Raw genomic sequence first — 25,578 nt, 5'->3', positions numbered from 1 at the left:
ATGGTTGTCTTGGTATCTCGGGTCGGCTATAGGTTTCTTGTTCTATCCGTAATCTTTGGGATTTTCTTTAATTGAACGAAATATTTGTGTGATGGAACTCTGCAAATTCTGTTAATTATGATTTTTATTTGAAATTGCATACATGGTCATTAAAATTCACGTCTAGGTTTCAACCACATAGTTATTGTCACAGATTTTCTTCTTTTGAAAAATAGATAGCCGTTTAAGTCTAAGATTTTGTTATTAATGGCTTGATGGTGAGGGGGATTATATTGCTTATCGTTTTGTCAGTTTTGTCTCACAAATTCACTGTGCTTAGTTTAGATTTTGGTGTGGCAGTGCCTGGTTGAAATTGCTGAATGGAGTCACTTATTGATGGAGTTTCGAAGACTCAGAATATGGCAATAGGCAACAACCCTCCTTCAAGATCTAAGACTCCTCACTCCTCTAGGCCTCCATCTTCGAAACAAACTAGACATGAAGTGGTATCTTCCACTTCCTATGCAACTGTTCATAATCATGCCATGAAAACAGCCAGCTATCCAAATGGTTATGTGATTAATCAAAAGCCATCCTACAAGGTGGCCCATGATGATGTGCAGCATGCAGAATCACTGAAGACAGCAAAACACTGTTACAATTCACATAAAGGAAAATCTGAATATGGGCCCCCCAATTATGTTGATAGTAAAGTGGGTGGAACCTCTTATGAGGAGAAGGTTTCTGCAGTGGCAATGAAATCTTACATCAATAATCCCATTTTTGATTCAAAGAATTGTAATTCAAGTGGCTTGTCGGAATCTGAAAATTTGGTTTTATTTCCAAGTAAAGGAGGTGCTGAACAAATGAATGGCCACTGTACTTCTCAATCAGCGGTAACCTGTTGTCCAAGTCCTCCAAATAGCCTCTATGCTGCCACCCTGTATTCAGAAGCCAAACAAAGTTTCACAAACACGGAAGTTAGCGAATGCACAAGCAGCATTGAGAAGTCTATTGAAAGTGGTGAAGTTACTAATTCTTGTGATCTTGTCGAGAGCAGGAAGACCAGCATCTATAGAGGCAGCACTGGCAGTGATCTTAGTGATGAGAGCAGCTCAAGTAGTTTAAGCAGTGCCATGTACAAGCCTCACAAGGCAAATGATATAAGATGGGAAGCAATTCAAGCTGTTCGATCTCGTAATGGGATGTTGGAAATGAAACATTTTAGATTGTTAAGGAGACTGGGATGTGGAGATATAGGCAACGTTTATCTATCAGAGTTGACTGGCACTAAAACTTATTTTGCCATGAAGGTAATGGATAAATCAGCTCTTGCAGCTCGCAAGAAGCTATTGAGGGCTCAGACAGAAAGAGAGATACTGCAATCTCTGGATCATCCATTCCTACCCACATTGTATTCATATTTTGAAACAGAGAAGTTCTCTTGCTTGGTAATGGAGTTTTGCCCCGGTGGAGACCTGCATGCACTCAGGCAAAAACAACCGGGAAAGTATTTTCCAGAGCATGCTGCCAGGTTAGGAATTGTTTTCTCCTCCTGTTCCTTTTCTTGTTGCTTTAAGCATTTGAATTTGTACAAATGCATGCACTCAGGCAAATATTTTATGTTGCTGCTATTGGTAAAGATTTTGGTTCTTGTAATATAGTCGAGAATAACTTGTGAGTCCAATTCCAGTTAACCCTGTCTCTCTAGATTTGATTCATTTGATGGTCTCACTACGCTCTTATTTTATTTTTATTTTAAACAATACAGAAATTTCTCAGTAGACTTTGCACCAGACTTCAGTGGTTTGTACAGACTCTCTCTTTCTAATAGTTTGGCTGGTATGAAAGAGGAGTCATCTTTGCCTTTAGAAACCTTGGGGAAAGCTAAAGAACTGCAAAATTTATGCTAGATCATTTTGTCTAGTGGATCAAGTGAATCTTTAGATCTTGCCACTTTTATGAATGCATTGGTGTTGATAGCAGCTGCTTATGCAATTTTTATTTATTTATTTATTTTTTTCTTTCTAGGAGGTTTCTAAAACAACAAGCATGAATTTCCTTTGCCATAAACATTCCTTTTGAACTAATCCTGCTTACAACTCAATTTTTTAAGAATACCAACCTAGTGGAATCACGCTACAAACAGTTGTTACCTGCATGAACTTGATGTTATGCCTTATATTTTGCTACTACTTCAACCTTATTTATGATCTCTATCTAATTTCCCTTTGCTGTCCCTTCATCATGATGATTTGGGCAGTCATAACAAGTGCTTATTTTCTTGTTTTTCTCTAAGTTCTTTAATTCTTGTGTGGAAGTCTCTTCCATTAACTTAACTCCTGATTATTCCCTTTCCCTATGGCATCATACTAAGTTTGGCTTGTCTATACACATGTAAGTCGCTTCTATTGTTGCTGTTATCATTATTTAACTTATAGAATAGGTTTCATGAATGTAAGATATATTTAAGTTCTGAAATATTAGGCCAAGCTAGCAAATAGAAGGTAAGTTTGTGCATTATCAGTTGTCATTAAAACAATGAACTCAATTAATAGCCAAAGGAGTGTGGGGGTGGGGAAGAGCCAAAAAGGATATTTGGTAGGACTTTCTTCTCCTAGGGATGTAGCCCTTGGGGAACTATTTAAAATTGAAAAACAATTGGAATAATTAAAAAAAAAATAAGGATTCCATCATATTAAGTGATACTCCTGGTTCTCACAAAAGCTAATATTTTTTCTTTTTCCTTGTTTTTGTTGATATAATTCTAGTGAATGCACAATGTGCTATAGAAATTAGAAAACATGATATTTGAACCAAGATTTCTGGCACATTTGTTCTTACTGATCTATCTTGGTAACTGTTCGTTTTGCTGATGATGGTGATAAAGGTTTAATTTTATCTGAACTTAATTTTAAAGAAAAAATGAGAATGTATTCTTGATTGTATTTTCAGCCCATTGATATACACTGTCACTGCAGGTTTTATGTGGCTGAAGTTCTTCTTGCTCTGGAGTATTTGCACATGCTTGGCATCATTTACAGAGACCTAAAACCAGAAAATGTGTTGGTGAGAGAAGATGGGCACATAATGCTTTCAGATTTTGACCTCTCTCTAAGATGTGCTGTCTGCCCAACTCTGGTGAGATCCTCTAACATAAGCTTGGAGACAAAGAACTCATCATACTGTGTTCAACCCACCTGCATAGAGCCAACTTGTGTAATCCAGCCAGATTGCATCCAACCTGCCTGTTTTGCACCACGTTTCTTATCAGGCAAGCCCAAGAAAGAAAAAAAGAACAAGTCAAGGAATGAAACATGTCATCAAGTGACTCCTCTCCCTGAACTCATCGCTGAACCCACCAGTGCTCGGTCAATGTCTTTTGTTGGTACACATGAGTACTTGGCACCTGAAATCATTAAAGGTGAAGGCCATGGTAGTGCTGTAGATTGGTGGACATTTGGGATATTTCTTTATGAGCTTTTGTTTGGTAAAACTCCATTCAAGGGAGCTGGGAACCGGGCTACTCTATTTAATGTGGTTGGCCAGCCCTTGAGATTTCCAGAGTCACCTTCTGTGAGCTTTGCTGCCAGAGACTTGATTAGGGGTCTACTTGTAAAAGAGCCACAGCATCGTCTTGCTTATAGGCGTGGTGCTACAGAAGTTAAACAACATCCTTTCTTTCAAAGTGTGAATTGGGCACTCATCCGTTGTACAAATCCCCCAGACGTGCCAAAACCAGTTGTGATGGACTTCCCCGCTATCATTGATCCGCCAAAAGCACCCACAACTGAGGTGCCTGGTGTTGATGTGAAGCCTTCAGGTAATTATTTAGAGATTGATTTCTTTTAATTCTTGTATCCATTTTCCTTCTTTGTACCAGTTTCCATCTCCTCGATTGTATTGTGCCTCAATGGTTTCCTTCCATTGCCAAAAAGCTAAAAAGTGGTTGTTCCTTTCGATTGGCACTTGTAACTGTTCTGCAGTTGTAGGCACAAGATAAACACAATGAGGAAAAGCAAATCAGGAATGAAGTTGCTGATCTTTCTTTCCTACTCCTGTTGCTTCTGTTAAATTAAATTTATCCTGGTGGAAATATAGTATTTAAGATTGAAAATGCCTACTTTTTGCAAGATTCTTCCCATTTTTCCCACTTGCATTCTTGTGGGCGCGTTCCTGTTTAGGTTGGCCTGGTCTAATCAAAATCTAAGTCTTATCAAAATCTGTCTGACTCACATGAAGAAACACAGTGAGTTTCCACCAAAGCTCATTGTTTGAGTCTATATGCTACCTTTCTTATCCACTTATCTACAAGGTCTACTTTATTCTTCCTTTAAACCAGAATAACAGACTTTCATTAAACTGATTAAGAGGCTACATCAGATGCTATTTGAGTTTGGAGGAAAGCCGGAGTTTCTTTCATTCAGATTACAATGAATATAGCTAACCTTTTATTTTCTTATAACAATTATATACTTCAAAAAATAATTTTATGCGCGCGCGCGCGCGCACACACACACATATATATATATATTAATTGAAATCAGGGTGTTATAAACTTAACTACTTTGTCTTTATCATTTCAAATATATATAATTTTCTAAAACTTCGTACATATTTAAGATTTTCAAAAAGAAACCTTATAGTTTTAATTTATAGTAACTATTTTTTAAAAAGAATTTTGGAAGGCCATTGGCCTAACATGGATCCATCAATGTTTGGATCTTCTCCTCCTCCTCCATTGTTGTATTTATTGAATTATTAAAAAATATATATCAATGACAAAATTTTAAAAATGTAATGTAAACGTTACAAATGGCTCAGTTATTTAAGATAAATAACTGCAGGTACCTATTAAAGGGTGAAGCTTGTGTCCAATGCATTTTTACACTGGACACGATACAATTCGGACACGTGTTTGCATTGTACTCTACTTAGTGCAAAAATGCATTGAACACAAGTCGTATCTCCCATTAAGAGCATCTCCAGCAGATTCATCAAATTTTTGTACTATTTGGAGAATAAATAGTGATTTTTACCTTTATTTACCCATTTTTTTAAATACACATTCCAACAGATTCTCTATCTCATTCTCTATTTCATTTAAATATTATTTTTTCTTTCATTATTTATTCTTTTTTTAACAACTACACATCTTCCAACATTTTTTTACTCAACACCTAATTATTATAATACAAAATAAGAATTTGAAGAATGAACAGTAGCCCATCAGACTTGATGGGCTACTGTTCATGAGCCAAAAAAAAAAAACTGACTTTGCCTAAGCTGCTGGAGCACTAACACAGCCCATATTCTCCAAATTTTAGCTAATATATGTGGATGCCAATGCTCTTGGAGATGCTCTTATAATACTACTCTTTAACTCAAAAAAAAAAAGTACAATAGTATATATATATATATACTGATTATCAAAAATATATATACTATAATAAACTATATATTCTGTACATTAGTTAAATAGTATCAGATATTTGTCAACAATGATCGTTATTGGCTCATTGCTACTAAGAGATTTTGGGAAAAAAACTTTACCATTGTTGGTAGAAGTATAGATTCTTTGATGAGGTTGATAAAAAAAATGACAACCTTGAATACTCACTTTTTTAAAACTATATGGATGACTTAATAACAACCCGAAGGGAGCACCATAATTAGTTAGGGCCCTTTGCCTTTCAATGGTTTCCTTCCATTGCCAAAAAGCTAAAAAGTGGTTGTTCCTTTCGATTGGCACTTGTAACTGTTCTGCAGTTGTAGGCACAAGATAAACACAATGAGGAAAAGCAAATCAGGAATGAAGTTGCTGATCTTTCTTTCCTACTCCTGTTGCTTCTGTTAAATTAAATTTATCCTGGTGGAAATATAGTATTTAAGATTGAAAATGCCTACTTTTTGCAAGATTCTTCCCATTTTTCCCACTTGCATTCTTGTGGGCGCGTTCCTGTTTAGGTTGGCCTGGTCTAATCAAAATCTAAGTCTTATCAAAGTCTGTCTGACTCACATGAAGAAACACAGTGAGTTTCCACCAAAGCTCATTGTTTGAGTCTATATGCTACCTCTCTTATCCACTTATCTACAAGGTCTACTTTATTCTTCCTTTAAACCAGAATAACAGACTTTCATTAAACTGATTAAGAGGCTACATCAGATGTTATTTGAGTTTGGAGGAAAGCCGGAGTTTCTTTCATTCAGATTACAATGAATATAGCTAACCTTTTATTTTCTTATAACAATTATATACTTCAAAAAATAATTTTATGCGCGCGCGCGCGCGCACACACACACATATATATATATATTAATTGAAATCAGGGTGTTATAAACTTAACTACTTTGTCTTTATCATTTCAAATATATATAATTTTCTAAAACTTCGTACATATTTAAGATTTTCAAAAAGAAACCTTATAGTTTTAATTTATAGTAACTATTTTTTTAAAAGAATTTTGGAAGGCCATTGGCCTAACATGGATCCATCAATGTTTGGATCTTCTCCTCCTCCTCCATTGTTGTATTTATTGAATTATTAAAAAATATATATCAATGACAAAATTTTAAAAATGTAATGTAAACGTTACAAATGGCTCAGTTATTTAAGATAAATAACTGCAGGTACCTATTAAAGGGTGAAGCTTGTGTCCAATGCATTTTTACACTGGACACGATACAATTCGGACACGTGTTTGCATTGTACTCTACTTAGTGCAAAAATGCATTGAACACAAGTCGTATCTCCCATTAAGAGCATCTCCAGCAGATTCATCAAATTTTTGTACTATTTGGAGAATAAATAGTGATTTTTACCTTTATTTACCCATTTTTTTAAATACACATTCCAACAGATTCTCTATCTCATTCTCTATTTCATTTAAATATTATTTTTTCTTTCATTATTTATTCTTTTTTTAACAACTACACATCTTCCAACATTTTTTTACTCAACACCTAATTATTATAATACAAAATAAGAATTTAAAGAATGAATAGTAGCTCATCAGACTTGATGGGCTACTGTTCATAAGCCAAAAAAAAAAACTGACTTTGCCTAAGCTGCTGGAGCACTAACACAGCCCATATTCTCCAAATTTTAGCTAATATATGTGGATGCCAATGCTCTTGGAGATGCTCTAAAAAGTAAAAATTTAGTCCAAAAAATCAAGAGATCTCACAGTGAGCAAATTGAACGGATCGACATTAATCAACCTCTAGTTTATTGCTACTAATAGATGCAACAGTTTTGAATGATTCATGAACATTTTTGTATACATTGTCAAAAAAGTAAAAATTGGGTTTGGATGGCTAAAATAAAATGCACAATAGAAGCTTGGTTGGTGGTGATTGACTTATGAGGTCCACTTTGAGTGAATGGCATGGTTGATGTCTCTGACGCAAAGAGATTTTTGTCTTGGACCGGCATTAACTGAAAGTCCACCCACGGGCCACGGCCCACCTGAAATTCTCAAATTCGTAAGAGCATGCGTCAGCAATTGGGCATCCCCAAAAACATCACACATACTAACAATGGATGGAACAAGTAGGCATACTTATTAGGCTTGTTTATCTAACATCCACAAAAATATGACACATACAAAGTGCCCTTGGAAAGAGCAAAGTAGGCATAAATGGCTTTGTTTATCTAACATACAAAAATGCCCTTCTATTTTCTCCCAAAAAAAAAAAATTGTGCCCTTATAGATGGATGATAGTTTTGGTTATAAATTAACCCCCCCCCCCCTCCCCCCCAAAAAAATAGTTTAAAATGAAATTTTTTTTTTCCCTTAATGTTTGGTCTATGAGTCTATCTACACTTATGTTAACTAAATTTGGTGAAACATATGTACGTAAAAATTAATAATTTAACTGACTCTATTTGTTTTTTAAGTCAGATACATTCAAGTTCATGAGTCTGAATTTATCAAGTGTAGTTATTGAGTCAAGATGGATAATTTAGTTTGTTTGGAGTCTTGATTTATGTGTTATGCTAATTATGCATTTTCTAAGTGATAGAAACTGTACAATAAGAAAAAAAATGTTAAGGTATTTGACACCTAACATTCTATTAAGTATACCTTAATTGATAATCATGTTTCTTCATAACTTATTCACTTGCCTAATCTTACTTTGTAGGCTAAGAAAGTGCCTAATGGGTTATCTTGGGACTAAAGTATTCACATATAATCGTTTGAAGATTAGCTAAATTTTGAAGAAAACATTTTCTTTTTCTATTTTAAGTTTTTAACTACTTAATTGTAAAATACACAACATTTTTCTTTCTATTGTTTCACCTCTCCATTAAAATATTCATTCTATTTTTTATTATTCTTTTTTCTCCGCCCAAAACACCACACCTATCATCCAAAACACTCACACCCACAATCCAAGTGACCCATACCCACAACACCACCCTCTCAATCTCTCATTTTGATCTGTTTATGTCCCTTCATCCTATGTCCAACAACCCCCCTTTGCTAGCCCACGCTTCAAACATTGCCCCAACACCCCTCTCTATAAACATGAAAGCTACAATGACTGTTTGTAAATACGAGTGTTGTAACAATTTTTATTTGGTTTCATCACATTTAGGATCTTCTCCCATTTAAATATTTTATAAATCTCTTATATTTTCAACTAAATACAAGACATATGGCATTAAATTAATCTAATGGTTTTTTTTTTTTTTTTTAAATCCATGTGAACCACACAAAAATAAATAAATGTCAAATCATAGCTTGTGAGATGTTGAGTCCTTATGGGGTGATTGGACTTATAATTTGGCAAGAAAAAAATTGATTTACACAACCAAATGTATATGCTCTTAGAATGAATGTGCTTCAACATGTTATTGGCCAGTAGAGTCAGCCTAATAACCATCATTTTCAAATTTTAGTTTCTTTTTAAGACTCAATCATTTAACTCAAAAAAAAAGAAAAAAAACTCTTGTATGCTTGGAATTAAAATTGCATTTTGGAATTGATTATCTAAAGAAAGGAAATAATTTTTAGTAAAACAATTGTCAATGCATAAATCATGACGCAAGTTACCCAAAAAACGGAGGATTGAGTAAACCACTGATTAACAAACTAGTGGACCAACCAAAGTCACTGTCTGTTTCATAAAGGCTATTGAAGGGCCAATCATGAAAGGCCACTTCAGCAAATTCAGATACAAAAAAAAGATTCTATTCACACTATTAATGGGTAGCTGCACGCGCGCTCTCATCTCCACGCGCCTTTCATTGGGCTTTTGAAGTAGGACCACACTACACCCGTGGTCGCGTACACGGAAGATCAATCCTCCAGTCTTCTTCTTGACCCAATTTGATGGGCGAGGGTCCAACCGCCTCAAAAAGTTGTTATCAAGTACACCCTGGACTAAATATGATCACGTGGTCCTGGATGTAATGGGAATTCTTGTTTATTTTTAGGGAGTTTTAGCACATTCAAATCCTTTTTTTTTTTTTTTTAAATCTATAATTTTAATATATTTGGTCAATTAAATTTTTTTTTTTGACAAACGAGAGTATTCAAACCACTCCAAATATATGTAATCCTTCCATTTCACACACATTAGATTATTATAAGAAAGAATTTATTGAGAGCGACCCCAAGATACTGGCAAGAGGTTTTGAACTAAAAATCTCATAAATGTCATAAAATTTTGGTCAAGTTTTAAATAAAAAAGGTTATAGCTTGTATTTTAATTATCCACTTTTTTTTTTTGGTGTGTAAAAAGTTATCCACTTTTCAAATACATCTTAAACCATTCTCTTTATTTTCCTTATACATTTAGCTTATATTTTCATTATAAAAATTATTTGATCTTTTTTTTTTTTTGGTGGGATTTAATTGAAGAGCGGGATAATAATACTATGTCTAGTGGCATTTGCTCTCTTTTTGTGGGATTTAATTGGGATGCTTCAATTCCCATTTACACTTACAAAATAACAAGGCAACTTAGAATTGTTCATTCACCTTATGAGTATTTATCCAATTCTTAAAATATAGTTTGGATGATTGAATATTTGTAGTTGTCCTTAAACAAAAAATAAAATAAAAATTCAAATAGAGATGTTATAGCCCTAAGAAAATAAAAGACAAGACAATAATTTAATATATTAATATCATAGTGTATGCTATGAAGTAATTTCCAATAATGTAAAAAAAAAAAAATGACACATTTGTTAGTCCTTGCCTAAATAAAACTATATAGTTTTTATGCTAAAGAAGTTTAACCATGTTGTAAGTGCTTGATTGTATTGACTAACAAAAGTCTTAAAAACGTTGTTATTCATTTGGTTGCATCCTCACAATGACAGGCTTATAATAATAGAAATAAGATTCTTCCTTATTAAGGGGATTTTTGAAGTGGATGAGTATTTATTTTGACTTGATTTTTTTTTTACTCAGTATATGGGGATTAAAGTATTAGATGTTTCATTAGAAATACAAAGAGGTACTTGATTTATTCGGACTGATATTGCAATTTTTATCCTATAGATTTAAAGTAAAAAGTAAAAACATATGATAAGAAAAGCATTGCGAAATTAAGATTATAGCTCCCATTTTCATCCACTATTTTTGTAAGTTTCTAAGAAGGTGAAACGGATCTCTCATTTATCTTAATTAATACTTAATGCGTGTAAGATAAAATAGTGGGTAGTATTTCAAAATAATTAGGTACTTGAAATTTTTTTTATCACTTTATTAGCCAAAAAAAAAAAAAAAGAAAAAAAAAGAAAAGAAAAGAAAAGAAAAAACTTCTTCGGGTTAGGACATGGCATATGATACTGTAATTTTGCAGACCAAATTATAAAATTATTTGTATATATATTGGTACACAATCATGTGATTTATTTTACAATTATATGACATATTATATCAAGAATGGATAGTCAAATATGTTGTTTAGTTTGGGTCCATTTGGATACAATTTATTTTTGTTAAAACTAAAAACTGAAAACATTGTAGTAAAATAATTTTTAAATGTGTGAATAGTGCCGTGAGACCCATTTTTAATATTTTTAATACATGAATAGTGCATGCACAATATGTAAACAGTGCATGTACTATTCATGAATAGTGAATTTTGTCTTGGAAAGTCAATAACTACTGCTTATTAAAGAAAAAAAGAAAAAAAAGAAGGAAATGTGAAAGGACTAAACACAGACGCAAGATTAAGTTGAATCCAAACACATACTTTATGCTAAAATGCAAATGACACTATTTAAGTTTAACTGAAATTTATTTTAGTTTTTTAATTCACTTTCGTTCAATTGAGTCATTAAGTTTTAAATTTATTCAATTCAGACATTCTTTTCAATTTTGTTATGAATTTTAGTCAAACTTAAATGATGTAATATGCATTTTAGTCATTAATTTATTATTAAAATGATCAGAAACTTAAAAGGTGGTGAAGGTGATCTATTGAAATATCTAATCTCTTATAAATCAATTGAAGAAAAATTGCATCTCCCTCTATCATATTTTTAGACAAACTTAATTTTCTTAAACTAAGGCAAAAAAATCTATCATAAAAAAAAAACTAGATTAAAGAATAATGATTCATTATATCCCCTACTTGTATTTAAATCTAATTAATTACATGCGCATAGTATTTTGAAAAATCTAGTCTTCTTTAAAGAAGATTCCCATTTAAAAAAAAAAATATAGATTAAAAGAAAAGAAGTATTACATTATCATTTTCTCTTAGTCCTAGATCCAGTCCCACCCCAATAACCGCGTCTTTCCCACGCGCCAGCCGCGCTACTTTCTTTTCCCCCAAGCAGCGAAATACCTGTCACAATTTCTCACAGGCCAATCCACGAAAAAGCCCAAAAAGCACCGAAGACAAAAGAGTCCCAATTTCTCCATTTTCCTATTTACCATATGATATGCGCATTGCGCACTCTTCTCGCTCTCTCATATCCGCAGCTAACTCCCACTCTCACCGCAGAGTCTCTCTTCTCTCATTTCCTCTCTCTCGCTCTTTAACAACAACAACAACTACAGTTGATCAGAAACTTAAAAGGTGGTGAAGGTGATCTATTGAAATATCTAATCTCTTATAAATCAATTGAAGAAAAATTGCATCTCCCTCTATCATATTTTTAGACAAACTTAATTTTCTTAAACTAAGGCAAAAAAATCTATCATAAAAAAAAAACTAGATTAAAGAATAATGATTCATTATATCCCCTACTTGTATTTAAATCTAATTAATTACATGCGCATAGTATTTTGAAAAATCTAGTCTTCTTTAAAGAAGATTCCCATTTAAAAAAAAAAATATAGATTAAAAGAAAAGAAGTATTACATTATCATTTTCTCTTAGTCCTAGATCCAGTCCCACCCCAATAACCGCGTCTTTCCCACGCGCCAGCCGCGCTACTTTCTTTTCCCCCAAGCAGCGAAATACCTGTCACAATTTCTCACAGGCCAATCCACGAAAAAGCCCAAAAAGCACCGAAGACAAAAGAGTCCCAATTTCTCCATTTTCCTATTTACCATATGATATGCGCATTGCGCACTCTTCTCGCTCTCTCATATCCGCAGCTAACTCCCACTCTCACCGCAGAGTCTCTCTTCTCTCATTTCCTCTCTCTCGCTCTTTAACAACAACAACAACTACAGCTCAAACAACCCTAACCCAAGCTCCACCTTCAGCTCCTACCACCATGGCTTCCGAGTCCGATAACCTCTCTACTCTCCCCGCCGCCAACGGCAACGTCGTTGAAGACGAGAAGTTCGGATTCCGACGCCCCGAGATGTTCACGGAGAACCTCGCCGGAACAGTCGGCGCCTACGACCGCCACGTTTTCCTCTGCTACAAGAGCCCTGCGGCCTGGCCATCGAAGGTCGAAGGCTCCGAATCCGATCCGCTCCCGAAGCTCCTCTCCTCTGCTGTCAAAGCTCGCAAGAATGACATCGCGCTCAAGGTCAGCTCAAAAAAACGAACGAACAAAAAAAATTTGGATTACTTGGTTAATCAGTGCGGTAAATTATGATTTGTGCTTAGTTTTGAATTTGCTGCGAGTTTTGAGAGACTCGGTTTTTTTTTTTTTTTTTTCTCTGAAACTTAGATTAATCGTATAGGCTACGGTTTAGGACGAATGATCGCAGTGATTCTGAGTTTCATTCGAGATTTCAGATAGTCGGAATTTTCATATATTCTTTGCAAAATTTGATTAGCTCGGTGTGTAATGTTAAAACTCAGATTGATCGGTTTGGAAATAGCAATAATTGTGAGATTCTTTTATTCCGTGAGTTTTGAGACTCGGATTTTGGTAAGAGTTTTGTTGAATTGGTTATTTTGGATATGACAGACGAACGTGACAGTATATGAAGGAAGCGAGGGGACTGAGTTTTCTGATGGAGACGTGTTGATTTTCCCTGATATGATTAAGTACAGGTAGATCGCGATGATTATATTGGATAGGTATTTGTCTATATCTGTTTTTTGGTTGTGGTTTGAGTTTTCTGATGGAGACGTGTTGATTTTCCCTGAAATGATGAAGTACAGGTAGATCGCGATGATTATATTGGATACGTATTTGTCTATATCTATTTTTTGGTTGTGGTTTTGCTAATTTTCGTCGAAATGATAGATATAACTCGGTTGCTTTGTTCTAGGGTTCATTTCTAACAAGTTTGTTACATGATCTGATATGTATTTTTCTTAAACTATTTTTTGGTTGTGGTTTTGCTATTTTATAATTGAATGAGTTTTGGTTTGGTTTGGTTTAAGACTGTGCCATTTTCAAATGGAAATGGTTGGGTTCTTGGGGCTGAGGCTGTTTTTGCTTTCTCTATCGAAGGGGTCTGAAGGAATCGGATGTGGACAGCTTTGTTGAGGATGTTCTTGTGAATGGTAAACCATGGGTTTCTGGAGTGCAGGAGGTGTTTACTGGTTCGCATGTGTTTGTATGTGCTCATGGGAGCCGTGACCGGAGGTGTGGTGTTTGCGGGCCGGTTCTTATTGAAAAGCTTAAAGAGGAGATTGAGTCTCGAGGATTGAAGAATCAGGTGTTTGTTAATGCATGCTCGCACATCGGAGGGCACAAGTATGCTGGGAATGTGATTATCTACAGTCCGGCCCCAGATGGGAAGATTACAGGTCATTGGTAAGTTACAAGTCGTAGCTACTCTCTGTCATTCTACAAATTTGAAAGATATTTGATGTTGTCACTCTAGTTTGGGTAATGTTAAATACGTTAATGATGTCAGGTATGGTTACGTTACTCCTGATGATGTTCCTGCATTGCTTGATCAGCATATTGAGAAGGGAGAGATCATAACACATCTTTGGAGGTTTGTTCTTTCATTGTTTTGCACATTCTTTTATCATGAGATGTTTGTTTAATGATTTTGTTGTCGATTCTACAAATTGCAATTTAATACTAGTGGCAGATTCAAGATTTATGAATTATTGATCAAGAAGGACCTTATTGGTTTTATCAATATATGAAATGCATGGACTGATCCAATTTCTAATTCTGGGTGTCAACATACATTATTTAGTATATCAAGTCGCATTACTTAATTTCCCTATTTGGCCTATTAAGTTTTGAAGCGAAACAACAACAACAACAACAAAGCTTTAAACGGTGAATACCTGCCACATGCTATTGCTTAGCAGACTGTTGTTTATCAGACGATATTTCATTCTTTTACCTGAAATGTACTAAAAGTTCATTGAAAATATGAGCCTTTCAATTCTATATTAAAAGGGGTAATTCCAAAGGCAATGTGTAATATAATTTCTATATTAATGTTGTTTTGATATCACAACTATAATCCAATAGTTATAAGAAACAATAACTTACCAGTCTAAATTATATTCCAGATCAGAATAATTGATAGATAGTTGAGACAGGTGATGCAATGTGGTCAGCAGTCCATTAAATCTGTTGAAATTCCTTGCTTTGACACTCATTCTGACTGTTTAAACATAGCCTACATTTTGGTTCCTTGCTTCCATGTGTTTCAAGATGAATTCTATTATCAGTCTTTTAAGTGTTGAAATAGGACCTATGTAAAAAAAATGTTGAAAGACACGGGGAAGGAAAAAGCCTTTGGTGGGTTTTCTTAAAATTTTATTTTATTTCTTAAGAAGGAAAGCTTTCTCACATTTTTTTGTAATGAGAATCATCTGATGTTTTAGTTGCTAATTGATGATTGCTCTTTCAATCGTTAGTGTTATTGTGAAAAATAGATGAGCATAAAGTAACAATAATTATATGCAGAGGGCAAATGGGGGCGGCTGCTGAGGAAGGTGGCAAAGAGGATGAGCATAAGCTTCCTAAAGGGGATGTGAAGAAAAACAAGAAGAAGAAGCACGAAGAAAATGGTACTCAGAGCAAGAAGGAGGAGGTTTCTGGTTGTTGCCAGGGTGTTAATGGGTTTTCTTGTTGCAAAGATGGAAGTTTGGATCAGAATGGTGTAATTGAAAAGAATCTGAATGAAACTGTAGCACATGAAAAGAAGGGGCAGGGCAAACTATCAAGCTGGATGGGATCGTGGGAACAAAGTGACGTTCTCACTGCTGTTGCTGTGGTTGGAGCAGTGGCAACGATTGCTGTGGCCTATAGTTTTTATAGGAGGTCAGGCTGAAATATGCTCTATTTCCACGATTTCAAGTTTGTTTGTGGGTCTGTAGAAACCCTGGTTTTTTTGTAGAAAGATGTGATAACATCTATGAAATAATCCTCTGAACCGCGTATGTCTATGGAAGAAAAAAATATAGGTATATGTTATGCATAGCAAATGGGAAGAATTACTAAAAATGTTAATTAATTTGTTTGCCCCCTTTCTTTTGTAGTTGATTCTTCTCAACTGAAATTGTTTGTTTCAACGCACTTGGTGACTGGTCATCTTACTACTGGGATTTGTTATTACTTGCTTGTTAAATGTATCTACAATGAAATTGTGTTGATCCTCTGACAGTGGAGTACAAATGTTCAGATGCAGAAGGGAAAAATACTCTCTTTAGCGCAAATATGGTTAAAAGTACTGGGAGTCAGTATTTTCTAGGCTATGTTATGGTCTGTAGTTAGTGTTCTAAAATTGTGAGATAGAGTGAGGGAGAGAATTGCAACAACTTGTAACTGATCTAGATGTTGATAATAACCTGTAACAATCAAACTGTTGCTCCATAATTACATAGTTAACTTTCAACTAATGTTTTACCAAAAAAAAAAAAAAAACTTTCAACTAATGTGTGTTTGGGGAATGATTATAAGCTAGCTTTTATAGCCTTTTCCTTCTCAAAATAAGCTAGCTTTTAGCCTATTGGATATAAGCAATTCCCAAATGGACACAAGACTTGGAGCTCTGCATATCTACTTATTGCTAATGGGGAACAATGTGGAAACTGAGTTTGGAATAGCATGTTTTTCATGATAACTTATACGGATCACTATGACAAATGGAGTAATTCAAGCCTATGCAATCAACTTGAGTTTTAAACAAACGAAAATGTAAATTGTCATAGGAGAGGCAATCCCCATTAGTTCTTTCATATGATAAGATCCAGAAATTCTCAGTTGCCATGACTAAATTTCCAAAATCTTCTTTGCGCATGTACTTCAGGAGAGCAAATCCAGACCTGATATGAAACATGATTGATTATAGCATGAAGCTTGAATGCGCACTTGTTACTGAAATTATGACCATAGACTATTATTTGTTTTATGTTTCCATGTCATTGCGGGTCTAGTTGGGGATCTGGATTTGTACAAATTGATGACATGCATTTATATTTTGGAGTTTTTGGTTGACAAGAAACTGGTCCTCGCTCACAAATAATAACGTAGTCAGAAAGATAGAAGATAATATTATGTTAACAAACCTAATACAAGATCAAGATATTGCTGTGTTCCGGCCTTCGATTGACAAGATCCGTGTACATGTATGCAGCCATAGACTGAGTGCCAATGAATGTGCAGACATAGGGCCCAAGCTCATTTAACACAGCCAAAAGTGAGTTGGTTATAGTTATTGACATATCAAAATTGCACACACGAGTCAAATTTGGTGATTTGCTAAAGGCTTGGAGAGAATTAAATGAACAGTAAAAGTTTCACAATCAAGCCCATGATGCTAGATTGCATGCAAGCAGCAACCCTCGGCATCTTTTAGAATAATCTATAGTGGAACTTTCTAGGAGAAGATTTCACCTTAAGAATATGCTTAAATGTTTCAATTCACTAAACATGCGGGAAGAAATAAATTCCACATGCCTTACTAAAGTAAAAATCTCATTTAGAGATGAATACTTCATCTTCTCTTCTCCATTTTGTAGATAATATCTAAAATATGAATCTTAAATCAGTTGCATAACAGTTCAAATCCAGCACTCTTTAAGAAGCTTATGACGAAAAGGATCATTTGAGAAATAAGGAGAGAGGTACATGAGAAAATCAAAGCAAGTGATACAATGGACATCAACTCGGTTACTGTGATAGAAAAATATTTAGATTGACTGCATTTGTAAGGAATAACGTAAAAACTAATTAATGACCCCAACCATCCCTTTTTTTTATTCTATAATTTTAATTCCAAACCATCTAGGGTATGTTTAAACAAAAATAGGAGTTTACTCAATCAAAGCCAAACAAAAGCTTCACACTAGGCTAATTCTATTGTTCAGAAATTAAGCAGACACTACCACACAGCTTTCAAAGCTAAACAACAGGCAATAGGATAAAAACAAAGGAGTCGAAATTGAATTAAAAAAAAATAAAAAAAAATAAAAAGAATGGAACAGGTAATTCACTATTATCCATTTGTCCTAAACTGTTATACCCCCAAGATGTAAAAGCAATATCATAGGGAAAAATAAAATGAAAAGACAAACTATCTTAAAAGTTTCAACGTCTCAAGCTTCCACACCCGAGATATTAGACACTTGGCAAAGAATTGCAAAGAGAAAACTAGTGGAGAGAGGATTAATTGCTTGAAGACTGCTTGAGAATGCTAAAATTGAATCTTGAATTGCTTTGATCCCAATAAAGTCCAATCTCATCACCTTTCTTCAGGCCCCTCCTCCACACAAAATCCGTAGTCCATTTTTCATTGAGGACATAACACCCATTACTTGGCCATTGTTTGAAGATCAACTGATGTTCAGACTTGGTATCACAATCCCAAACAGCAACTCGTACCCCGTTCTTGATGCCTTCAATGCGCCTCGCATCCCATTGTGGCAAAATATGCCCCTTCACCAGATCTGCTGCTAACAAGAGCCTAGCCAAATGACCAATATCACTTAACTGAATCCTCTTCTTGATAACCCAAGGGTCAAGGCCAAGCTTCAACTCCAATGACACCCCATTAGGCCCTTTTCCTTTTTCAACTTTATGGCTATTAAGCCTCATTCTTTTGATTCCACAAGCTGTAGATGACAGAGAGAAATTGGCCAAGTTTTCACTTGCTTTCCTCTTATTAGTTATGCAAGAACCATAACCCAACTTCAACTCTGTTGAAACCTCTTCAGATTCATGATGGGTTTTGGTTACAAGCACGTTTTCTTGACAGACTTGGAGTTGATCATTCTTAGGAATGGCCCGAATGGGTATAAAATTAAAAAGGAAAGGTTTTTTCTCTGTACTTTCAGAAGCAGAAGAAATAATAACCTCATCAGTTGAAGAATTTTCTTTCTTTACCTCAAAAATTTCCAATGTCAGTTCTCTGTTTTGGCCATCTTTTACTTCTTGGGTTTTCTTGGTTTGTTGCACACTCGTAGGCTTCATGGCTTCAGTGATTGAAATGCAGGGCCTTGGGCTTAGAGTTAGAAGACCCTTCATTATGTTGAGAAATAAAGAAAGAAAGAAAGGGTTACGAAGGGTTTGTGTTTCTTGGAATGAAGAGCAACAAGTAAACGGTAATGGCAGAAAGAGAGATTTACAGAAGAGGGTTTATGTTTCTTGGAATGAAAGGAAGTGATATATGTAAGGGGTAATGGCACTTATATTATACATCAGTTTGAGGCTTTTGGGGCAAGGAATCCGAAACTATGTAGGATTTAGGTTTCAAATCTGATTGGAATTTCCGATTGCTGTGAGGAGTAACATCAGAAATCCTTTGAATTTTTGCCGCCTATGTTGTACCAATGAGGTCTTTTTATGTTGTGGTCGAACATATCAGGGCTGGTTTTATTTGATTTGATTTTTATTATTTATTTTTGTTTTTCCCTTTTCACTTGTGCAACAAATAGATGAAAGGGGACATCACGAATGGTCAAGAACCCATAAATATGGAGTTGGGGCTGTTGAATAGACATATATTAGGGATTAAGAAGGATAACATAAATAGAAGTAAAATAAAAATCATTTGCAAAGGGAAGCAAATTAAAAAAATGAACATTATTGAGTTTCAATTCTTCTTACGTGACTAACAGTGTAATAATATGACATCTTTAAAGTAACATGAAAAATTTAAAATTTATTTTTGCATCTAAGAAAACCCATTACCCATTAGAATATTTGAAGCTCCAATAGTTGACCCATTTCATAACGGGTTCTTCACCAAATCAAATTTCAAAATCCCTAATATGAGAATCGAGAAAGAAAGAGATGACAATAAAAATGAAGGTTGAGGAAGTGGATCTTTTCAGGAACATCTGCACATATGTATAGATTTGGTAGCAAATAAAGGAAAGTGCTATTGATGTAGATTTTTTTTTTCTTTATAATTCATTATTTATTCTTTTTTCAAATATTAATTTTAGTTGAGTTAATTAATTTTCTGATATTGAAATTTAAAACTTGGAACTGTTATTTTTGCTTATGAAATTATGCTTGTTCTTAAAATTATAATTAAAATAATAATTATTTGTTCACGTTTTATTATTTTTATATATGTTGTCAATGAAATTGCGCTTGAAACTATCTAAAATTTTGAAGTTATTTTTATTCAACATTGTTACTTTCTACTATTCATTCTATTTTTTTTTTAATATTATAGTTAATTTCTAAATTAATTATTAAAATAATAGTAATAGTAATTGATAGAAATTCTTATTTCTTTCTTTTAATTTTTTCTTTCAACCAAACAAAATAAATGTATATTCACTTTTATCATTATACTTTTCTATTCATTTTCTTCTAAAAAAAAAAATTTCTATTAATTTTACTAAACATACAAGAAGGATAACAAAAATCGTTATTTTAACCAAACCAAATAAATGTATATTCACTTTTATCATTCTACTTTTCTATTCATCTTACTAGTACACAATAAAGATAATGAAAATCTTATCAAAAAAATTTCTTTCAACCAAAAGAAATAAATGTATATTCATTTTTATCATTATACTTTCTATCCATCTTACTAAAGACACAAGAGGGATAACAAAAATCTTTCGTAACTCCAACTTTTCTATTCTCCTTATAATTAATTTCCATTATTCCTCTTTTCCATCATCTCTATTAATGTTGTCATATCCATGTTCTCTCTTGTGTCAATTTCTTCCATCATTACCTCAATAAGCTCATGCTTTGGTTGTTCATTTCTTAGACTATAACTTGAGCAATCCCTCAGAAGCAACAACAATTCTCTAGCCATATCCCCCTCCATGTCGCATGTACACTCAACTATAGTAAAAATCTCATTTAGAGATGAATACATTCATCTTTTCTTCTCCATTTGGCAGATAATGTCAAAACTGTAAATCTTAAATCATTTGCATAAAAGTTCAAATCCAGCACTTTTTAAGAAGCTTATGATGAAAAGGATCGTATGGGAAATAAGGAGAGAGGTACATGAGAAAAGCCAAAAAAAAAACAAGTGATACAATGGACATCAACTCTTACTGTGATAGAAAAATGTTTAGATTGACTACATTTGTAAGGAATAACATGATGTAAAAACTAATTAATGACCCCAACCATCCTTCTTTTTATTTTTTATTTTTATTTTAATTCCAAACCATCTAGGGTATGTTTAAACAAAAATAGGAATTTACTCAATCAAAGCTAAACAAAAGCTTCACACTGGGCTAATTTTATTGTTCAAAAATTAAGTAGACACAACCATAGCTTCCAAAACTGACAAACAGGCAACATGATAAGAACAAAGGAGCCTAAACTGAATTAAAAAAAAAAAAAAAATAGAACATGTAATTCACCATTCTCCATTTGTCCTAAACTGTAATACCCCAAGATGTACAAGCTATATATCATTGGGGGGAAAAAAAAACTATTTTATAAGTTTTAATGGCTTAAGCTTCCACACCCTAGATATTAGACACTTAGCAAAGAATTCTATTATAACATAGATGAATTGCAAAAGAAAACTAGTAGAGAGAGGATTAATTGCTCGAAGCCTGCTTGAGAATGCTAAAACTGAATCTTGAATTGCTTCGGTCCCAATAAAGTCCAATCTCATCACCTTTCTTCAGACCCCTCCTCCACACAAAATCCGTAGTCCATTTTTCATTGAGGACATAACACCCATTACTTGGCCACTGTTTGAAGGTCAATTGATGTTCAGACTTGGTATCACAATCCCAAACAGCAACTCGTACCCCATTCTTGATGCCTTCAAGGCTTCAATGCGCCTCGCATCCCATTGTGGCAAAATATGCCCCTTCACCAGATTTGCTGCTAACAAGAGCCTAGCCAAATGACCAATATCACTTAACTGAATCCTCTTCTTGATAACCCAAGGGTCAAGGCCAAGCTTCAACTCCAATGACACACCATTAGGCCCTTTTCCTTTTTCAACTTTATGGCTATTAAGTCTCATTCTTTTGATTCCACAAGCTGTAGATGACAGAGAGAAATTGGCCAAGTTTTCACTTGCTTTCCTCTTATTAGTTATGCAAGAACCATAACCCAACTTCAATTCTGTTGAAACCTTTGCATATTCATGATGGGTTTTGGTTACAAACACGTTTCCTTGACCGACTTGGAGTTGATCATTCTCAGGAATGGGTATAAAATTATAAAAGATAGGCTCTTTCCCTGTACTTTCAGAAGCAGAGGAAATAGTAACCTCATCAGTTGCGAAATTTTCTTTCTTGGCCTCAAATATTTCCAATGCAAGTTCTCTGTTTTGGCCATCTTTTCCTTCTTGGGTTTTCTTGGTTTGTAGCACACTCCTAGGCTTCAGGGCTTCAGTGATTGAAGTGCAGGGCCTTAGGCTTAGAGTTAGAAGACTCTTCATTATGTTGAGAAATAAGGAAAGAAAGAAAGGGTTATAGAGGGTTTGTGTTTCCTGGAATGAAGAGCAATGAACGGTAATGGCAGAAAGAAAGGTTTACAGAAGAGGTTTTGTGTTTATTGGAATGAAAGGAAGTGATATATGTATGGTAATGGCACTTACATTATATATCAGTTTGAGCCTTTTGGGGCAAGAAACCCAAAACTATGTTGGATTAAGGTTTCAAATCTGATTGGAATTTCCGAATGCTGTGAGGATTAATATCACAAATCTTTTGAATTTTTGCCGCCTATGTTGTACCAGTGACAGCTATGTTGTGGTCGAATATATAATGGCTGGTTTTATTTTATTTTATTATTTATTTTTGTTTTTCCCTTTTCACTTGCGCAACAAATAGATGAAAGGGTACATCACATATGGTCGAGATCCCGGGGATGTTGAAATAGACATATATTAAGGATTAAGGAGGATAGCACAAATAGAAGTAAAAAAAAAAAAAAAAAAAAGAAAAAAGAAAAAAGAAAAAAGAAAAAAATCATTTAAAGAAGGCCAAAATACATTATTGCTAAGTCATGGATTAAGGAGGATAGCACAAATAGAAGTAAAAAAAAAAAAAAAAAAAAGAAAAAAGAAAAAAGAAAAAAGAAAAAAATCATTTAAAGAAGGCCAAAATACATTATTGCTAAGTCAATGTTTTTAGTTCCTCAAATTTAAGTGAGTGTTATTGATATTTGAAATTTAAAAAATGAACACTATTGAATTTCAATTTTTTAATAACTAACAGAGAAATGACATGACATTTTTAAAGTAACATGTCACAATTTTTTATTAAGAAATTAAATTTATTTTACATTTAAAAAAACCCATGACCCATTAAGATATTTGAAGCCCCAATAGTATTGATCCATTTCATAATGAATCTTCCCCAAATTAAATGCCAAAATCCCTAATATGAGAATTGAGAAAGATAGAGAAAATTATAAAAAATGAAGGTTGAGGATGTAGATCTTTTCCACATGTGCACGTGTGTATAGTATTATACATTTGGAAGCAAATAAAGGAATAGATTCTTTTTCTTTTATCTACTTATTATTCATTATTAATTCTTTTTTATAATATTAATTTTAGTTGAGTTTTTAATTAATTTACTGATATTATAATATGAAACTTGGAACTATTATCTATGCTTTTGAAATTATGCTTGTTCTTAAAAAATTAATTATAAATTAATTTATAAATTACTTATAATATAAACAATTAATAGAGTGAATAGTCAAAAGTAACAACGTTGAATAAAGATAACCTCAATTTTTTAGATAGTTTCAAGCTCAATTTCACAACATATATATATATAAAAAAAGTAATAAAACATAAACAAATAAATTATAATTATATTAAAATAATTATTTTAATAAATTGATAGAAATTCTTATTTCTTTCCTTTAATTTTTTCTTTCTACCAAAAAAAAAAATAAATGTATATTTATTTTTATCATTCTACTTTTTAATTCATCTTACTAAACATACAAGAAAGATAACAAAAATCTTAGCAAAAATCTTTCTTTCAACCAAATGAAATAAATGTATATTCATTTTTATCATTATAATTTTCTATCCATCTTACTAAATACACAAGAAGGATAATAAAAATCTTAACAAAAACCTTTTCCTAACTCCAACTTTTCTATTCTTCTTATATTTTCCGTTATTCCACTTTTCCATTGTCTCTTTTAGTGTTGTCATATCCATTCCATGTTCTCTCTAGCATCAATTTCTTGCATGATTGCCTCTATAAGCTCAACCTTTGATTGTTCATTTCTTAAACTATAACTTGAGCAATCCCTCAGAAGCAACAACAATTCTCTAGCCATATCTTTAGCCCTCCATGTCCCATGTACACTCAACTGAAGTAGCCCCGGCATCACTCCTTCCCTTAAAATCAAACCTCTATATCTTTCTTTCTTGCTCTGGCATATAAGCAAGAGGATTCCCACTGCATGCTCTTTGCATTGTGGAGAACCATCCTCCATAGTTTCAACCATTGCATAAATGACACCATGTGTGCTAGCAATTTCACAAAGTGCACTCTCTGATGAGGAAACGATATGCTGAAGTAACCCCATTATCTTTTCAACCAACTCCGATGACTTTTCCGAGTTGTGGATTAATTGAAGGATGGAAGATAATAAACCAGAAGAGGCAATTGATGGAATAATCTGGTCACAAGTTGAGAGATTGTGGAGTGTGGCTATGGCGTCGAGCTTGGCTTTCATGCTAGTGCTATTCATGTTGTTAACACCTTCATTGAGAAACTGTATTAAGTGCTGGATGGTCCCAGATGAAGCGATTGCTAGCTTGTTTGCTGTGCAAGAAGAGAGGATGAACATTGCTGCTAATGTGAGCTCAATCAGTGCTTCATTTTGACATTGAAGGAGGCTTAGCAAGACTGTTATGGCCCCAGATTTCACAATGCGGATCTTGTTTCTTTAAAAAAAAAAAAAATTCAAAATTCCCAAGTCAACTATTGGAAAATACAGAACATTTAACTTCTAGACTAAAAAAAGTAAATTCTCATGTGTTTTATACATAAATGTTAGCACATAATCATCATTATGATTGGGGGCCACTACTGAATAGCAACAACTATTACAGTATTACTAATACAAATTCCATGGTCCCAATAATCAAGCAAAGGGCATGGGGGTAGAAAAGGTAAAACCCTTTAGTTTTTGTACTAATTTTGCAGCACATTATTTTCTATAAAAGATTTGTTGTGGATTAGTATCCTGAATTTCTTTTCTATTTGTCATAATGATGAAAGTTCAAAGACAACCCAGATTGCAAACAAATTCAATTATAAGCGATGAATGAATATGAATTATATCTAAGAATTTAGTTTTGAGAACTTAAGAAGTGAAACTTGATATTATTGTGGATGAAGAAACTAACCGTTCACTGCCAAAAGTAAGACAGAGGAGAGCAAACAGAGCAGCTTCAATGGCCTCATAATCTTGCGAATGAAGCATCATAATCAAAGGAGAGATAACACCTCTTTCAGCCAAATTGTGCCTCTGCTTACTACTAAGTTTACTGAGTTCTCTAGCCGCTTCAATCATTGCTTCTCTAGCACCATTAAAAAGATTTTGTACCACCACTTCATCCATGACAGCAAGCTTCCTCTCTGTGTCTCTCAGAACTTCTCTAACTGTGTTTTCTTGTGAGGAAGTGATGCTAATGTTGATGTTGGTATTGGGATAATGGGATTGGTTGCTTCAAGATGAAAAGTCTGGGTTTTTTTGGTTTGAAAATCCATTGTTTTTGGTTCACAAAGTAAACCCAATTGAGAGTGTTTGTGTTTTTTTTGGGGACTAAAGAGAGAGAGAGAGAGAGATTCAGGTGTAGTGGCACTTATATTATATGG

At 33.8% G+C, this 25,578-nt stretch overlaps 4 protein-coding genes across 4 annotated transcripts; 2 read left to right on the top strand and 2 right to left on the bottom strand.

Moving 5' to 3' along the window:
- LOC112020944 (protein kinase PVPK-1) lies at positions 1-4,034 on the top strand. The gene is made up of 2 exons (XM_024053515.2): positions 1-1,513; positions 2,961-4,034. Exons 1-2 carry the CDS (start codon positions 360-362, stop codon positions 3,829-3,831), a joined length of 2,025 nt encoding a protein of 674 aa, XP_023909283.1. The 5' UTR covers positions 1-359; the 3' UTR covers positions 3,832-4,034.
- Positions 4,035-12,483: 8,449 nt separating this feature from the next.
- LOC112020943 (altered inheritance of mitochondria protein 32) lies at positions 12,484-15,932 on the top strand. Its single transcript, XM_024053513.2, has 5 exons — positions 12,484-12,931; positions 13,319-13,404; positions 13,811-14,116; positions 14,220-14,303; positions 15,239-15,932. Exons 1-5 carry the CDS (start codon positions 12,509-12,511, stop codon positions 15,603-15,605), a joined length of 1,266 nt encoding a protein of 421 aa, XP_023909281.1. The 5' UTR covers positions 12,484-12,508; the 3' UTR covers positions 15,606-15,932.
- Positions 15,933-17,941: 2,009 nt separating this feature from the next.
- Positions 17,942-18,745, bottom strand: LOC112020934 (putative B3 domain-containing protein At1g78640). Its single transcript, XM_024053503.2, has one exon. The coding sequence runs from the start codon at positions 18,743-18,745 to the stop codon at positions 17,942-17,944; it is 804 nt and encodes a 267-aa protein (XP_023909271.2).
- Positions 18,746-23,703: 4,958 nt separating this feature from the next.
- Positions 23,704-25,338, bottom strand: LOC112020933 (uncharacterized). The gene is made up of 2 exons (XM_024053502.2): positions 25,107-25,338; positions 23,704-24,641 (listed from the first exon to the last, which is right to left on the bottom strand). Exons 1-2 carry the CDS (start codon positions 25,319-25,321, stop codon positions 23,897-23,899), a joined length of 960 nt encoding a protein of 319 aa, XP_023909270.2. The 5' UTR covers positions 25,322-25,338; the 3' UTR covers positions 23,704-23,896.
- Between the last annotated feature and the right edge of the window lie 240 nt (positions 25,339-25,578).

The sequence above is a fragment of the Quercus suber genome, unplaced genomic scaffold, assembly GCF_002906115.3.
Source record: "Quercus suber isolate HL8 unplaced genomic scaffold, Cork oak 2.0 scaffold_22, whole genome shotgun sequence".
NCBI classification, from domain to species: Eukaryota; Viridiplantae; Streptophyta; class Magnoliopsida; order Fagales; family Fagaceae; genus Quercus; species Quercus suber.
This window is presented reverse-complemented; position numbering and strand designations above follow the sequence as displayed.

Excerpts from the sequence above, each read along its gene's own strand:
- LOC112020944 (XM_024053515.2), top strand. The coding sequence starts at position 360 with ATGGAGTCACTTATTGATGGAGTTTCGAAGACTCAGAATATGGCAATA. Across the intron at positions 1,514-2,960 it reads TTTCCAGAGCATGCTGCCAG|GTTTTATGTGGCTGAAGTTC; the intron begins GTTAGGAATTGT and ends CTGTCACTGCAG.
- LOC112020943 (XM_024053513.2), top strand. The coding sequence starts at position 12,509 with ATGCGCATTGCGCACTCTTCTCGCTCTCTCATATCCGCAGCTAACTCC. Across the intron at positions 12,932-13,318 it reads AGAATGACATCGCGCTCAAG|ACGAACGTGACAGTATATGA; the intron begins GTCAGCTCAAAA and ends TGGATATGACAG. Across the intron at positions 13,405-13,810 it reads CCTGATATGATTAAGTACAG|GGGTCTGAAGGAATCGGATG; the intron begins GTAGATCGCGAT and ends TCTCTATCGAAG.
- LOC112020934 (XM_024053503.2), bottom strand. The coding sequence starts at position 18,745 with ATGAAGCCTACGAGTGTGCAACAAACCAAGAAAACCCAAGAAGTAAAA.
- LOC112020933 (XM_024053502.2), bottom strand. The coding sequence starts at position 25,321 with ATGGATGAAGTGGTGGTACAAAATCTTTTTAATGGTGCTAGAGAAGCA. Across the intron at positions 24,642-25,106 it reads CTTACTTTTGGCAGTGAACG|AAACAAGATCCGCATTGTGA; the intron begins GTTAGTTTCTTC and ends TTTTTTTTAAAG.